We start from the raw sequence: 18,102 nt of genomic DNA on the forward strand, positions 1-18,102 counted from the left end.
TGCTATGTATCCATGCTGTGTTAGTGACTAGTTGTCTGCACAGTGTCTGATGTGCTTGTCCTTGTTTCCAATGCAGGGAGCCAGCTCTCTCAGGAACAGTCCAACAGCTGCAGTGGAGGGAGCTCAGACCAGCCTTGTGAGGAAAGGGTAAGTCCTCACAACACAAACAAACAAAAAAACACACACACTGCAGTAAATCACCTAGCCAAACACACTTCCTGGCATAATGCCTGCCTGCATGTGTATGCCTGTGTGTGAATGGGAAGGAAGGCTGTATGACGTCATGATTTGGCATTTCAAGTCCTAATAATTCCTATCCATAGGGCCAAATAGGCACCAGAGACTTTTTACTGTAATGCCAAGGACTTCCTCGATCACTCACTCCTAGAGATTTCATAGTGGGCCACTAAAACTCTGTGTGTTTGTGAGTGTTACACGTGTTCTGCGATTGTGAGGCCAGTTGGATATATTGCCAAATTCTCTAAAATGACGTTGGAGGTGGCTTATTGTAGAGAAATGAACATTCAATTCTCTGGCAACAGCTCTGGTGGACATTCCTGCAGTCAGCATGCTAATTACAGGCTCCTTCAACTTGAGACATCTGTGGTATTGTGTTGTGTGACATACAGTAACTGCACATTTTAGAGTGGCCTTATTGTCTCCAGCATAAGTTGCACCTGTGTAATGATCTTGATGTTTAATCAGCTTCTTGATAGGCCACACCTGTCAGGTGGATAGATTATCTTGGCAAAGGAGAAATGCTCACTAACAGGAATGTAAACAAATTTGTGCACAACATTTAAGAAAAAAAGCTTTTTGTGCTTATGGAACATTTCTGGGATCTTTTATTTCAGCTCATGAAACATGGGACCAACACTTTACATGTTGTGTTTATATTTTTGTTTAGTATATACAGAAAATATTCAGACCCCTTGACTTTTTCCACATTTTGTTATGTTACAGCCTTATTCTAAAATTGATTCTATTGTTTTTTTCCCTCATCAATCTATTCACAATAACCCATAATGACAAAGCAAAAACAGGTATTTATAAAAATGTATTATAAAATATAAACTGAAATATCACATTTGCCTAAGTAATCAGACCCTTTACTCAGTACTTTGTTGAAGCACCTTTGGCAGCGATTACAGCCTTGAGTCTTCTTGGGTATGACGCTACAAGCTTGGCACACCTGTATTTGGGGAGTTTATTCCATTCTACTCTGCAGATCCTCTCAAGCTCTGTCAGGTTGGATGAGGAGCGATTGTGCACAGCTATTTTCAGGTCTCTCCAGAGATGTTCGATCGGGTTCAAGTCCGGACTCTGGCTGGGCCACTCAAGGACATTCAGAGACATGTCCCGAAGCCACTCCTGCTTTGTCTTGGCTGTGTGCTTTGGGCCATTGTCCTGTTGGAAGGTGAACCTTCGCCCCAGTCTGAGGTCCTGAGCACTCTGGAGCAGGTTTTCATCAAGGATTTCTCAGTACATTGCACCGTTCATCTTTCCCTCGATCCTGACTTGGTTCCCAATCCCTGACGGCAATTTTTTTAATTTTTAAAAATCATATCTTTTGTAGTGGCGGCAACGACTTGGTGTGTTAGAGTGCTCGAGTGAGTGTGTGTGTGTGCGTGTTAGAGTGTGCTTGTGTGTGTGTGTGTGTCTGTAGAGGATTAGGAAAAGGCTTAGTGACAGGCATGATTACAGTTCCCTTAGAATTTGTCCATATGTAAGCAGGAGATAAACTTACTACGGTCTGGCATCTCTGACCCATGCTGGACTCCCCACTGCTTTCTTTGGTATTATTTTTGTGTCAAATGTCAATCATTTCTGCTAGATACTGTCCCCAGGCAGTGCTCAAAAGCAATTCAATTTAGTTTCACAGTTTATGATCTGTTCCATTACAATTTACTATATAACAACTACACGGTTACTGCTGCTTGGAAACATGTGATTTGTTTCTCCACGTTTGATGTAGTTTTATGCCTGTACTGTAGTTTCTTCCTGGTTGGGTTTTTCTGATTTATCGAATGACCTTTTGACCTGGTTTTATGTCCCAGTACCTGCTATCTTCTGGTGTTCTTAAACTCTCATCTTCAGATTGAGTCCTAACCTGACATACTCATGCATCACTCACTGTGTAATCTAAAGGTAGTTACACACACATATGTCCGAGTTCAGATTCAGCCATGAATGTTTTAAAAGAAGCAGATAACTTAGTATATCGTTTAGCATAGTAACTGTAGCACTTTTAGCAACAGTGCATCTACCTTTAGTTATCTCAGTCAGTCAGTCCTCATGGATTACAATAGTCTTATGACATAACTGTTTTAAGAGGATTCTTGGGTTGTGTCCCAAATGGCACCCTATTCTCTATGTGGCCCACTATGTAGGAAGGGAATAGGGAGCCATTTGGGATGCATTCTTTGGTCTCATTATTCGTGGGCTGTGGCCATGCAGCCAGACTCTCCTGGTTGTCACTGATTTCACCCGTCAGTCTCAACAGTCAGTCCTCTTGTGGAATTGGCTTTGATTTTCCCTTCTGTTTATTGTCAAAGGAAGGAGTGAATTCATTCTAGGGGTAAGTTGTGTATCCGAGATATGACTTTGATTTCTGTGTGTGTGTGTGTGTGGGTGTGTGTATACGTGGGTGTGTGTGTGTGATGTGGATATGTGTGTGTATACGTGGGTGTGTGTGGGTGGGTGGGTGGGAGGGAGGGAGGGAGGGACACCCATGAGCTTGTGGTTGAGGGCTATGTGTTAGTGGCACTGCTGTATTACTGTATACTCTACTGTACCGTGTTGATTCTTAGCACTTTCATATTTCTCTGCATCATCAGTGTCTCACAGGGTGGAGAAGTACACTGTCAGGAAAGTGTGTGTCTTGTAATTTATATATAGGCCTACTTCATGTGTTACCGGCCTCAGACAGTCAGCCTGCAGATCTTGCTAAAACTTCAGAAAGTGGTTAGAATAAATGTTTATCACTGTCATAAGTCCCATGTGAAGTTCAGCTAGTGGAGAAACAGGCTAGTGGAGATACAGGCTAGTGGAGAAACAGGCTAGTGGAGAAACAGGCTAGTGGAGATACAGGCTAGTGGAGAAACAGGCTAGTGGAGATACAGGCTAGTGGAGATACAGGCTAGTGGAGAAACAGGCTAGTGGAGAAACAGGCTAGTGGAGAAACAGGCTAGCGGAGAAACAGGCTAGCGGAGAAACAGCCTAGCGGAGATACAGGCTAGCGGAGAAACAGGCTAGCGGAGAAACAGGCTAGCGGAAAAACAGGCTAGCGGAGAAACAGGCTAGCGGAGATACAGGCTAGCGGAGATACAGGCTAGCGGAGAAACAGGCTAGCGGAGATACAGGCTGGCGGAGATACAGGCTGGCGGAGATACAGGCTAGCGGAGATACAGGCTAGCGGAGATACAGGCTAGCGGAGAAACAGGCTAGCGGAGATACAGGCTAGCGGAGATACAGGCTAGTGGAGAAACAGGCCGTGCCTACGCCAGCACCTTTTGCTCTTCTCATTGTTTCTCTTTCAGTGTCTCTCCCTTCTCTTCTTTCTACCCCCTCTCTATCTCCTTCTCTCCATCTCTCTGGAATACAGAGTCTGTATGTCCAGTCCTACCTTCCTTAGACATAAAGTGTGGAGAGCTTAGTTTGGTCATGGCAGCCATTGGACCGTCTGGCTCTGTGTATGTTCACAGCTGTGCTGGGTGGGATCTTGGGCTGTTCTGGGGATGAGTCTGATCATTGTCGGCATGGTCAGAATTCCAGTGGATCTTGTTCATAAGGCCAGAAGTGATAAAATAACAGGTGGTCATACTGGACAGTGGACACTCCCTGCTTTTTCACATACAGTAAACTCTGATTTGATTTAAGCCCCCACATGCACCTGCTAGTGGATGTATTCAAAAGCTTGCTGCAGTGTTCACAGCAGAGGAGACCAAATAGTTTGTGTTACGTTGTAACATGTGTCCATGCCTCGATAAGAGTCAATCAACTGAGGTTTGAAAATATGTCATAATGGGCCGCCTGGACTTTAATGGCTCTCTGGCTCTGAACGCTGAGTTGAGCTTTATGGTCATTACTCCTGCTGCCTCCAAATGCACCTGCTACTGGATGTGCAGTGTTGTAATGGAGTGAGCTGTGGCTACAACAGAGCAGGGCTCAGGCAGGGGTGGCTAGATGGAGGGACCCTTATGGCTGACTGGATGCTGTGTGTAATTATAGAAATTATAGCTGGGTTTGTGATAACAGCAAAGAACCTTGTGAAGATGCTGGAGGAAACAAGTACAAATGTATCTATATCTACAGTAAAACGAGTCCCATGTAGACGTAACCTGGAAGGTCTCTCAGCAAGGAAGAAGCCACTACTCTAAAACCGCCTTAAGAAAGCCAGACTACGGTTTGCAACTGTACATGGGGACAAAGATCGTACTTTTTGGAGAAATGTCCTCTGGTCTGATGAAATAAAAATAGAACTGATTGGCCAAAATGACCATTGTTATGTTTGGAGGAAAAAGGGGGAGGCTTGCAAGCCGAAGAACACCATCCCAACCGTGAAGCACGGGGGTGGCAGCATCATGTTGTGGAGGTGCTTTGCTGCAGGAGGGACTTGTGCACTTCACAAAATAGATGGCATCATGAGAAAGGTAAATTATGTGGATATATTGAAGCAACATCAGTCAGGAAGTTAAAGCTTGGTTGCAAATGGGTCTTCCAAATGGACAATGACCCCAAGCATACCTCCAAAGTTCAATCCTATAGAACATTTTGTTGGAGGAACTGAAAAAGCGTGTGCGTGCAAGGAGGCCTACAAACCTGACTCAGTTACACCAGCTCCGTCAGGAGGAATGGGCCAAAATTCACCCAACTTATTGTGGGAAGCTTGTGGAAGGCTACCCAAAATGTTTGACCCAAGTTAAACAATGTAAAGGCAATGCTACCAAATACTACTATTGACTCAAATTATGTCAATTAGCCTATCAGATGCTTCTAAAGCCATGACATCAGCTGTTTAAAGGCACAGTCAACTTAGTGTATGTACATTTCTGACCCACTGGACCCACTGGAATTGTGATTAAGTGAAATAATCTGTCTGTAAACAATTGTTGGAAAAATTACTTGTGTTATGCACAAAGTAGATGTCCAAACCGACTTGCCAAATCTATAGTTTGTTAACAAGAAATTTGTGGAGTGGTTGAAAAGCGAGTTTTAATGACTTCAACCTAAGTGTATGTAAACTTCCGACTTCAACTGTATTTAAATATATATTTTTCCTGCTTGGGTAACCACATTGTTGGCCTGTTACAATACATACATCATGATGGATTTGACAAATATCCACTTTGTTCGATCAGATTTGCTCAATGTGTGCCAGTCTGGTCAATGGTTCCATTGACTGCTATACTGCCAAGATCCTTTAAACGTGTAAATGTGAAAGTTACGCTTGCTTCGCCTTCAAGCAGCCTTGGTATCAGCAGGCAAGCCAGTAGGGTCTGGAGACTATAGTGAGCGTCGATTGGTTAATCATAACTCGATGTCGCTGAGTATTTGAATAGCTTATTCCAATTTTGGTCCCTCGCCCAACGTCCACCTCCTGACAGTTGGAGAAATTGCTTTTTGGACTATGATAAAGCCTTGACTCTGAGGCTCTATTGAGAAGTACATTTACATGCTAGAAGTGTAATCAGTGAGCCTATTCCTGAGATCACAGCAATTTTAGAATATGATGCATGAACGCTTGTGAATGATACAAGGTTTCGCCTAAATCCCTGTGCGCATCTTGAGGGTCCCGGAATCTGTCTGCCAGACAGCTGTGGCGCAGGGACTTTATGGCAGCAGGAGCTTGGAAGAGGGAGGGGGTGTACTCGTCCTGCAGTCTGGCTCCAGCAGCAGAGGGAGTAGTGGAAAGAACTGCTGGCACGTCAAAACTGGAACAAAACCCTCACAGGGGTGAAAAATGTATGCTGTCACAAAGTCACGTCAGCGACGAAGAATGGGCGCTTTTGATAGGCTACATGTTTTAGATGTTCTTAACCTACGTACAAATAACCCTATCTTTATATTGAGATAGGGGTATTTGTTGTAGAAACATTTGGGACATACAGAGAAAGACAAATACGATCCGTTATCCGCCAGGCCTAAATAGATGTGACAACTATCCTGTTGATTCTCGCCCCCTCTGTTTACTGATTTGTAGATCAGCGTGCGAACGCTTGTAACCGGGACAGCAGGGGACTAACCAACCGCGCTCCTCGAGCCAGAGGAAGAGACTCGCAAATCAACGCATCGGACAAGTGCGAAAGTTCCGATAGGAATCAGTGCATTGTCATTCACGGCGCTACGTTTTCTGGATTTGCAGAGGAACTATTTGATAGAAAAAAATGGAGTGGAAACATGTTGAGGCTGTACAGGAATTTACAGTTGAAGGACAATGCAGCAAAATTAAGGTGCGATCTTGCAGAATTACATGGGACGCCCACCAGGTAATAAAACCTATTTAAATTAAATAGCTTTGATGTTTTGTCATGGTGTGAAGTTTCTCCGTGCAGGTCAGTCACATCGTTGTCTCTGCCAATAAGGCTTTCCTTGTGTTGTTATTGATTTGTATAGCATTTCATTGTATATATCCTGAGCGGAGAAAATTATGTTATGTAACATAAGGCTTGAATAAAAAGCAAATAAGAGAATAGTTTGAATATCAGCATTTTTCATGATTTTAATGATCATGCAATGGCATAATTGAATGAATGTTGTATAGAACTATTGTGAAGTGGCACTGATTTTTCCATTGAAATATTGGCATAGCTGTCCATTATTGTGTGCAATTGAAATGTGTAAGATATGTTCTGTTAATTAAAGCCTACATATTTATTCTTAGGATCCCCATTCATGTGTAATGTGATTTAAGGTTAGTGCTATAGTCAGCACCTATGTCTATTCCCATAGATGAAACGTTGTAGGTACAGTACAGTGGCATGGTCCTTCATATGGTATGAGGGGTGATGCAGCATTCTGATCCTACACTTGTTTTCTAATATCAGCAGTTATGTCATGGTTTGACGTGACTGAAATTCACTGTAGCATTGTTTTGGACCATTTCCCTGACCTTGCATTAGACCCTGACTGACTCTCTCTTTCCTGCTGTTTAACTGACATTGACAGACTTGTTAAAATACTGACAGCAGGTACTTAGAACAGCAGTACTGATATCGTCAAAGCACAACGTCTGTTTGAAGCTATGTCAGTTAAAGCTACTCTACAGCTCTGTTAAAATGCAACCAAACCTGCTTTCAGTGATCTTTTCAAACCCCATTTGACTGATGAGGAGAATTTGTTGCTGAATGATGGCAACTCTGCCCATAGGCCCACTAGTCTATTTTTAATTTTTTACATTTTATTTCACCTTTATTTAACCAGGTAGGCTAGTTGAGAACAAGTTCTCATTTACAACTGCAACCTGGCCAAGATAAAGCAAAGCAGTGTGACACAGACAACAACACAGAGTTACATATAGAGTAAACAATAAACAAGCCAATACCACAATAAACAAGTCAATGACACAGTAGAAGAAAAGAAAGTCTATATACAGTGTGTGCAAAAGGCATGAGGAGGTAGGCAATAAATAGGGGAGCGAATAACTACAATTTAGCAGATTAACACTGGAGTGATAAATGAGCATATGATGATGTGCAAGTAGAAATACTGGTGTGCAAAAGAGCAGAAAAGTAAATATAATAAAAACAGTATGGGGATGAGGTAGGTAGATTGGGTGGGGAATTTACAGATGGACTATGTACAGCTGCAGCGATCGGTTAGCAGCTCAGGTAGCTGATGGTTAAAGTTGGTGAGGGAAATAAAAGTCTCCAACTTCAGCGATTTTTGCAATTCGTTCCAGTCACTGGCAGCAGAGAACTGGAAGGAAAGGCGGCCAAACAACAAATGATAGTCCCACTAAGCACAAACCAGATGGGATGGCGTATCAATGCAGAATGCTGTGGTAGTCTTCACTATTATTCTACAATGTAAAAATAAAGTAAACTCCTTAAATGAGTAGGTGTGTCCAAACTTTTGACTGGTACTGTAAATATAAATATCTCAAATGTACCCTTTTTGTTAATTTTAAAGTTGAAATTCGATGCGGTCAAACTGCCACTTCCTTTGCTGAAATTACAACAACAAAGACGTTATTACCTCGGACATCATTGCACGTGCGATAGAACAGCAGAGTACTGCAATATTTGTTTATTACGTTGCTGGATGCTCATCTCCTACTTTTCAAAAAAACAAAACAATAACAAATGCACCTGGGGTGACCAGTGGCGCTGTTTCACCTTTCATTGATCTCAGCTTTAAGACCTATTATTTGGAACAATATACTCTACAAGTTCATCACATTCACAGAGTGTGCTCTGCTAATCATGAAATTATGAGCAATTTTAGGAGAACCACCAACACAGTGAATGGAGAAATGAATTGAAAGGGAACTCCCTCTGCTGAATATGCAATCCTAAAGGAGGGCTGTGATTGGTTAATGACCTAACAACCGTGATCATCAACTAGATTCAGCCATGGGCCGATGTGACCGCAAGAAGCGCAAACAGGTATAATATTTGACTAAAGCATAATCATTTCAAACCTTTCTTACATTTGTATATACGATCACATACACTGAGTGTATAAACATTAGGAACATATTCCTATTATTGAGTTGTACCCTCTTTTGCCCTCAGAACAGCCTTAATTTGTCTGGGCACGACAAGGTGTCAAGAGTTCCACAGGTATGCTGTCCCATGTTGACTCTAATGCTTCCCACAGGTTGGCTGAATCTCCTTTGAGTGGTGGACCATTCTTGATACACATGGGAAACTGTTGAGCATGAAAAACCCAGCAGTGTTGCAGTTCTTGACACAAACCGGTGCGCCTGGCACCTACTACTGCCATATCCCATTCAAAGGCAGTTAAATCTTTTGTCTTTCCAATTCATGCTCTGAATGTCAAACATACACAATCCATGTCTCAAGGCTTAAAGTCTATGTCATGATTTGCTGGTGTTTTTACAATAATTATTATTTAATTTTTTTAGCTCTGAAAACTTGGGGGTGCAAATGTAATCACCGCTGGACCAAATTCGGCCCACGGGCCGCCAGTTGGGGAACCCTGACCTATAACCTAAATTGCTATGTATGAAATGGATAATGTAATTAAAAGTATATTGTTCCAAACAATATGTCTAAAAATAAGCTAAATCAAAAAGGGTACTTTTGAGATATTCTTATTAATATTTGTAATGTTGAATAAATGAATGTGATTTTATTTATTATAAAAAGAAAAATCTCAATCTAGACATACTCCATATGTTAGAGCACACTATAAGGAGTATAATGACACCAAGATGATGTCTGTATCATGTGTGGTTCACGGTTCAAAGGGTCTTACAGGAGACATGTATACAGTAGGTCTAAAAAGGTCCTAAAATGGCCACTTTCATTGTAATTTTCTCCTAAATTGTTTGTGATACAAATGAGAAAGCATGTCAAACATCCTTCCTCCCAATGAATTTTCTATGTGAAAATTGCCAGAACAAATCATTTTTGGCCTATCCTGGCGTGGAATCGCCTTATTGTTTTTGATAGCTTTGTGTGGCACACACCCTGCACTCAGCATCATGGTCAGCAGAACACCTTTAAATGTCATGAGCATACTGTTTGATATTAAAATGTATATGATATTCTGTTTGATATTCATTTTTTATGTCACAAAACTACTGTATGAGTCCTCTAACGTTACATCAAAGAGGACAGTTCTGCTTTTGTTTTTTTGATGTTATAGAGACTTGTCTTCCGTAAGACAGATATGTTCTCTTTGTTTGATGTTATTTAGACCTCCTGCTGCCTACACCAGTCTCTGTAACCCTATTGCCTAATGTTTTATGTGTGTGTTGGTTGAGAGGGCCCACATTTTGAGCGTGTTCTCTCTGTTTGTCTCGTGTGTGTAGGTGGGGAACCCTTGCGTGGAGCTGACTCTGTCAGAGCTGCAGGAGATGGCCACACGGCAACAGCAACAGATCGAGACCCAACAGCAGATGCTGGTTGCCAAGGTACTAGAACACAGACAATAATATAAACCATTAACATCATTATTGACCTCTCTGTGATAAACCTCCTTTCCAACCGCAATACCCACTGGTGTCTACACCTCTGAGATTTCTGGCCAAGCTCAAAGTTTTTACCCTCTGAGTTGAGTGGCTGTGTTGTGTCAATTAGAGCACACCGTAGCAAAATGTTTTAAAGCTTTTCTCATTGGACAAGTTCAGGGTAGTCCCTTTTATTTCAGCTTCCACTGGGCTGGGGAACAGGCACTGGGTCAGAGTGCAGGTCTATATGTTGTAGATCTATAGATGGATCCTCAGCTTCCACTGTCTGGGCTGGGCCATACACCTGGCTCCTTCCTATATGTCACCAGGGATCCATTTGACATGGCACTCTATTCCCTCTATAGGTAACCGGCCAGAATGGGGAGGACTGTGGAGATGATTTACTGTGGTCTCAGACAGGGGGAAGAGTGGATGAACCTGGTTTCTCTAGGTTTCCTCCTTCTAAGAAGGTTTTACTGACCACTGTGCTTCTGCTTGCTCTTTGATTGATTGATGGAATGGGATATAGTTCACACGGTCTGTGGTTGATCTGGTCACATGTGCTGTGGTCAGCTTGTTATGGTCTCTGTGGTCATTTAAACACAACAAGCAGTTCCTAGATCAGCTTGTATGTGAGGATGGGTTCAGTCACGATCTAGGTACAAGGTCAGGGTTACTAAGGTTAGTGCGGTCATTGTGGGAGGTGGCAGCATGCGTTGCCAGGGACAACAGGAAGGGACTAGATGTCCGGCAGGAAATTAGGTCAGCAGTGAGCAGCCAGCTGCTGAGAAGGAAGTGTGTTGTCTCAAGGAGGGGAGAAGACGGAGAGGAACCTAATGGGTCGAACAGTATTTTACCACACCCAGCGTACTGGTCACTTCCCAGGAATATCTAAGTCAGAACATACTGGAAACTCTAATTCAGCACCAGGAAAGCATTTCCGTGTCTCATGACATCAAGGGGACATCTTGTCACGTATTCTTTAGTGTTTCATTGATCATCACATTTCCTTTACAAGGAGTTTGGATCCGGTTGCGGGTTAGGTTTTGACTGATATTTCTCATTCTGAAGGTAAATCTGATTTTATGATGGGGCCGAAGGAACACTGCGAATGTTCAAATGTTTTCTGTTCTTTGAGAAGCCATGATGCCTTACTCTGTGGATGATTGTAATAATGTTGATGAAGTGGACTCCTAGAGGCTCAGTGTAGATTGACTGTATAAGCTACACAGTGTTTTAGTGAGTCATATTTGTTGAGTGTATTAGCGGTGTGTATTAATGTGCGTGATTAGCTGTGAGTTTGTATTGAGGGATTACCTCTCTCCTTCTATTGAACAGTATATTGTGTTTAGTCAAACTCTCTGTCTCTCTCTGTCAGAGCCTGTACTGTGTTGCTCATTCTTGAGCGGACCTGAAAATGGTTGTCAGCACCACATAGTCTTGCAATCCCTTTAATTCGCTCTCATTCACATACTGATTCCTTCCTTTTTCCTTCATTCTCTTACTCCACCACTTGTGTGTATTTGGTATGTATGGATTCACTTCCCGTTATTTAGATTGTCTATGTATGTGTGTATTATTTGGAAGGCTGGTATTTTTTTGTATTGGCAAAGCCCTTTTCCTATTGTGATAAGATCATTTTTTGGGGTGTATTCTCTCTTCTCTGCGAGCTGGTGTGTTGAGGCCCACTGTGTTAGCTGAATAGGATTGTATTTAATGTTTTCTCTTGCTCCCTCTTTTCTCAATCCTTTTTATTACCTTCTTTTTTCTCATTCCTCTTCATCTTTTGTTCCTTTCAGCTCTCTTCTGTGCGAACTGAGGTGTGTGTGTGTGTGTGTGTGTGTGTGTGTGTGTGTGTGTGTAATTTTATCTGTCATTGCACTGTGCTGGAATGAAGTGGAGGAATGCTTGCACTACATTTTCCCTCCCCACATCTGTAACTCATTGTTCCCTTCTGTTCCTCCAACCCAACCCTCTGCTCTCCTGTCCTCTTTCTCTGTCCTCTCTGTCCTCTCCTGTCCTCTCTCTTCCCTCTCTCTGTCCTCTCCTCCTTTCCCCTCCTCTCCATTCAGGAGCAGCGTCTGAGGTACCTGCAGCAGCAGGACCACAGACGGGGCCAGACGGTGTCAGAGGCTGAGAAGCTACAGAGGTTGAAGGAGCGAGTGGAGAGTCAGGAGGCCAAACTAAAGAAGATCTGCGCCATGAGGGGCCAGGTGGACTACAGCAAGCTCATCAATGGAAACCTGTGTAAGCCATGTGATGCAGGATGCAAACGCACACTCCTCCTGGTGGGAGGAGCTATAGGAGAACAAGCTCATTGTAATGGCTGGAACGGAGTAGATGGAACGGAGTTTGATACTGTTCCATTCATTCCATTCCAGCCGTTACAATGAGCCTGCTCTCCTATAGCTCCTCCCACCAGCCTCTTCTGACGGAGAACCCCAGCATAGTGGAATCTAGGCCCCGTTCAGCTGTCCATGATGTCATCTCTTTCCCTAGTTCTGTCAGTGAGCCTGGAATCTGACCCTCCCCATGTTGTGGTCTGGAACTGGGTGTGTCTGGGTGCCTTAAAGTCCTTATGTTCATACTGTAGCAGGGTGTAGTCCTGTCCTGTATAACGTCCAAGGCTGCACCCTGTCTGACACATTCTGATACTGGTACTCTGGAGAAAGGGGAGTTGTCCATCCAGTCCACAACTTTCCAATACACTCTATTCACTCTTCTCTCATACACCATCAGACTTGAAACATCTATGTTTTGATTTCTCCCAACACACTCAAACACACAGCTAGTTCGTATCTCACAGTGTACTGCGTCTCCTCTCCTCATGCAGCGGCTGAGATCCAGCATGTGAGTGGGCAGTTCCAGGAGAAGCAGGCAGAGCTGCAGTCAGCTGTGGTGAAGGTGGACCAGCTCACCCAGCAGCTGGAGGACCTGAGGAGGGGACGTCTCAACGGCCTGCAGCCCCTAGGAGGACCTCTCACTGGCACCGCCTCTCTGGAGCTACGCAAACTCTACCAGGAACTACAGGTACATTTCCTGAAGAAAATGTGTGCTTGCTTCGGCTGTTCTAAAAGTATATTTTGGGTACTACTGCATAATGTACACTGTCTGGTCAGAAGTACTGTACATGTCATCAGAGAGAAAGCTTGATGTGACATTTATTTTTACGTAATACAACAAGCGATGCCACTATAAAATGGCACTTCAGATTCACATTTTGTTAGGAAGTTCCAGATGATGTCATCCAGCTGCAGAGCAGATGTGAAGGAGAGGAGATTAGATGAGTCAGGCTGACATTTTCATTCTGAAGGATATTTGTGACGCTGACATAATAGATGTGCAGCTTTGTCTCTCCATTCCTCATCCTGCCAGGGCATGGTTAAACAGAGACAGGACAGGGCGCACGTTGCCCATCCATCTGCCTCCTGGTGTGACTCACAGCCATTCTGTTCCATGTTCCCTCTGTGTCTCTGTCAGGTGCGTAACAAGCTGAACACGGAGCAGAGTGGCAGGCTGCAGCAGAACAAGGAGCTGCTGAGTAAGCGCAACATGGAGGTGACCATGATGGACAAGCGCATTGGGGACCTTCGCGAGCGCCTGCACAAGAAAAAAACAGAGGCACGTCAAAAAGAGATCAACCCCACAGGAAGAAACTCTCAGATTGAGTATCTCTGGGAAGCTTCTATCTCAAGACCTTTTTTTTATTTCACCTTTATTTAACCAAGTAGGCCAGTTAAGAACAAGTTCTCATTTACAACTGCGACCTGGCCAAGATAAAGCAAGGCAGTGCGGCAAAAACAGTAAGCTTCTCTGACAGCTGACGCTTAAAGTTAGTGAGGGAGATATAAGTCTCCAACTTCAGCGATTTTTGCAATTCGTTCCAGTCATTGGCAGCAGAGAACTAGAAGGAAAGGCGGCCAAAGGAGGTGTTGGCTTTGGGGGCGACCAGTGAAATATACCTGCTGGAGCGCGTGCTACGGGTGGGTGTTGCTATGGTGACCAGTGAGCTGAGATAAGGAGGAGCTTTACCTAGCAAAGACTTATAGATGACCTGGAGCCAGTGGGTTTGGCGACGAATATGTAGCGAGGACCAGCCAACGAGAGCATACAGGTCGCAGTGGTGGGTAGTATATGGGGCTTTGGTGAGAAAACGGATGGCACTGTGATAGACTGCATTCAATTTGCTTTGTGTTCCCACTCACTCTCATACAAACAGACCGCCAGCATATACAGTAGCATAGCATGCATAAAGACTGTGTAGTGAAAGTACACAAAGTTTTCACATTTTGCTGCCTTAAAAACGAGCGTTTTAATTTTCCAAATTTAAGGCAACAAAATGCTGATAATTTCACTAGGCACTGTTAACACGTATTTAGGTAGTTGACTTTGCTCTTTGTCTCTTAACAATCTCTGTACTCATTGTGATTTGAACCACCGCTGCTTTGACTGTGGAAGTATAGCTGACATTGTATTTTGCCCTCTCTCTCTCTCCACTCCACAGCTTAACAGGATAAACGGTCCTCCCTCCCCCCAGCCCACCCCCAGCAGCTCAGGCCGCGTGGCCGCTGTATGTCCGTACATCCAGGTGCCCGTCCCAGGCAGACAGGAGGTGGGCTACGCTCTGCCCCCAGACCCCGTTAAACCAGCGTTTGTCCCTGGGACTGGCACCATCAGCCATGGCCGCTCCAAATCAGGTCAGTCTCTGCGCCACACTGCAGCTTTACCTACTTTATCAATCTCAAACTACTGACTGTCAGACTATATCTGTTTATTTGGGACACCTTGGTTTATCTGATCTGGACAATCATGAGATTGCTATGGCATAGCTGGTAACTTCTCTGAAATTTCAGTTCTAAACTCGTTATATTGTTTTCTGTTTTTTTTTTTTTATCTGGTTCAGCGTTCTCTAACTTCCTGTCCTCTCTATTCTGTTATGTCTGTCTGTGGACCTCTTCTTCTCCTGCCCTTATTCGTATCGTCTGTTCTGTCGGTGTTGTTGTTGATGTTGTGGTGCCACGCTGTGCGTGGTCTCGGGCTCAGCAGAGGAGGAATGGTGCGGTGTGAGGAAGCCCTCTGTCCAATGGAAGGTCTCAGATTTAGACATCATAGTGGACCCCGTGGAGATGAGAGAGGGGCCCCGGTCCCCCTCAGGGGCCTACAGTGCCGACAGTGAGTCTGCAGCCAGGGGCTAGGGCAGCAGAAGCAGAGGGGCCTCAGTAACAGGGCTCAATATCAACAACATAAATGTAGATAGTTCTGTACTTGCATGTATAACATAGTTACAACTTTGACCTAAAACCAATTCCACAGCCTTCCCTTATTTTATACATAAAATAACAAGGCCTCAGTAACAGGGCCCTATATTATAATAAAATACACATTTCAAGTTTTATTATTTTACACGATACACATGGTAAACACAATCCAACGAAATGCTTACTTGCAGGTTCCTTCTCGGCAATGCTACAACAATAAGAAATAAGAAAAGATAACTACATTGAGTGGGGCCTCCGTAACAGGGCCCTATATCAACAACATAGCATAGGATAGGATAGCATAGGATAACAGCTACCTAAAACTAATGCCACTCCCTTGCCTTCCCTCCTTATATAAGATATGTACAGGTTTAAATCATTATCTTACTATTGTGTTCATCTTCAGTATGCCTATGTGAGGTTCCATTTCTTTTGGGCCTTGAAAATATATTTATTTACAGTACCAGTCAAAAGTATGGACACACCTACACATTCCAGGGTTTTATTTTATTTTTTACTATTTTCTACATTTTAGAATAGTAGTAAAAGCATCAAAACTGTGAAATAACACATATGGCATCATGTAGTAACCGAAAAAGTGTTAAACAAATCAAAATGTATTTCAGATGATAGATTCTTCAAAGTAGCCACCCTTTGCCTTAATGACAGCTTTGCACACTCGTGACATTCTCTCAACCAGCTTCACCTGGAATGCTTTTCCAACAGTTTTGAAGGAGTTCCCACATATGCTGAGCACTTGTTGGCTGCTTTTCCTTCAATCTGCAGTCCAACTCATCCCAAACCATCACAATTGGGTTGAGGTCGGGTGATTGTGGAGGCCAGGTCATCTGATGCAGCCCTCCATCACTCTCCTTCTTGGTCAAATAGCCCTTACACGGCCTGGAGGTGTGTTGGGTCATTGTCCTGTTAAAAAGTAAATGATAGTCCCGCTAAGCGCAAACCAGATGGGATGGCGTTTCGCTGCAGAATGCTGTGGTAGACATGCTGGTTAAGTGTGCCTTGAATTCTAAATAAATTACAGACAGTGTCACAAGTAACGCACCATCACACCACCTCCTCCATGCTTCACGGTGGGAACCACACATGCAGAGATCATCCGTTCACCTATTCGGCATCTCACAAAGACACTGCAGTTGGACCCAAAAATCTCAAATTTGGACTCATCAGACCAAAGGACAGATTTCCACCGGTATAATGTCCATTGCTCGTGCTTCTAGTAAAAATAAAGAAAACCCCTTGAATGAGTAGGTGTGTCCAAACTTTTGACTGGTACTTTATATTGTAATTCATTGTCATTGTGTGCCCAAAATACCACTGTCATTATGAGCAGCCTCAATTGAATAAGGGGAAATGGTTAGGTAACATGGTTTATTTGTATGGACGTATGACGTTAGAGAAGGGGTTACTGCGGCATTGTTCTCCACCTCTTTGAATGCAACAAGCCAGACATGTCTCACAAATAGAACTCACGTACAGTAGAGAGTGAAATGATGGGTTGTCTTTGATGGACTTGAGCTGTGCCCCGAATGGCACCCTGTTCCATATACAGTACCAGTCAAAATTTTGGACACACCTACTCATTCCAGGGTTTTTATTTATTTAAAAAAAAAATTACATTGTGAAATAACACATATGGAATCATGTAGTAACCAAAAAAGTGTTAAACAAATCAAAATATATTTTATTTTTGAGATTCTTCAAAGTAGCCACCCTTTGCCTTTGACAGCTTTGCACACTCTTGGCATTCTCTCAACCAGCTTCATGAGGTAATCACCTGGAATGCATTTCAATTAAACCAAGATGGCGTAGCAGTCGGACGTGTGTTTGTCTTGTCCCATGTAAATAGTCGTTTTCCTTGTTTTTGTTTTGGTATATATTTTAATCTCACTTTCCATCTACGGACTGAATATACTTTCCTGCAACCTGCCTCACCCAATGTGGTACTGATCTGCTATTTTTATACTTTAGAACCAGAACCCCATCAGCAGTCTACTCGCTACTAGCTAGTAGTCAGTTAGCCACTGCTAGCGGTCTTCACTGTTAACTCGAACACCAGCCAGCTTCAGCTCGGTCAATACCTGCCAGTCTGCACAGCGCGATATCAACCCAGAGCATATCGGACTGCTTTTTCTCTACCACATCTCCGGATTCTCTGGACCATTACACCGGATCATCGTAGCTAGCTAGCAACAACCTGAGTGGCTACTGCTGGCTAACGCCTCTGTCCCGAAGCAAGCACCAGTTAGCCTTGAGCTAGCCTCGAGCTAGGCCCATCTCCCGCTTATCAAAGAGGTCTACCAGCTAATTTTTGGGCTACAATACCTCTTTGGCCTTTATTGCTGACACGGAGCCCCGCCGATCCGTCACGACTGGTCTGCTGACTTAATTGTCCAAGGAGGTTTCAACAGGCTTTTCCGTTGCGACGTTGCTGAAGACCCATCTGCTAGCCCCGGCCTGCTAGCTTTCTGAATCGCCGTGTCTCCAGCTTGCCTAGCATAGTAGCGACTACCGAACGGCTCCCTGACTCACCTATTGCTGCTCATTGGACCCTATGATCACTCGGCTACACATGCCTCTCCCTAATGTCAATATGCCGTGTCTACTGCTGTTTAGGTTAGTTATTATTGTTTTATTTCACTGTAGAGCCCCCAGCCCCACCCAACATGCCTTAGATAGCTCTTTTGT

The 18,102-nt window shown here is 43.6% G+C and overlaps 1 protein-coding gene across 8 annotated transcripts in view; it reads left to right on the forward strand.

Moving 5' to 3' along the window:
• Positions 1-18,102, forward strand: part of LOC115162113 (apoptosis-stimulating of p53 protein 1-like) — a 38,722-nt gene that overhangs the window by 13,291 nt on the left and 7,329 nt on the right. For 3 of the 8 annotated variants that reach the window (XM_029713092.1, XM_029713093.1, XM_029713095.1), the window contains exons 4-11: positions 77-147; positions 10,001-10,102; positions 11,938-11,958; positions 12,211-12,385; positions 12,972-13,168; positions 13,619-13,759; positions 14,643-14,835; positions 15,185-15,310. In XM_029713092.1, coding sequence (XP_029568952.1) covers positions 77-147; positions 10,001-10,102; positions 11,938-11,958; positions 12,211-12,385; positions 12,972-13,168; positions 13,619-13,759; positions 14,643-14,835; positions 15,185-15,310 — 1,026 coding nt within the window. Of the gene's footprint in view, positions 1-76; positions 148-8,094; positions 8,607-8,735; positions 8,784-10,000; positions 10,103-10,957; positions 11,210-11,937; positions 11,959-12,210; positions 12,386-12,971; positions 13,169-13,618; positions 13,760-14,642; positions 14,836-15,184; positions 15,311-18,102 lie in introns of those variants that run through there. The other 5 variants (XM_029713097.1, XM_029713096.1, XM_029713094.1 and 2 more) reach the window with 5 other exon arrangements.

This window comes from Salmo trutta, chromosome 25 (genome assembly GCF_901001165.1).
Source record: "Salmo trutta chromosome 25, fSalTru1.1, whole genome shotgun sequence".
NCBI lineage: Eukaryota > Metazoa > Chordata > Actinopteri > Salmoniformes > Salmonidae > Salmo > Salmo trutta.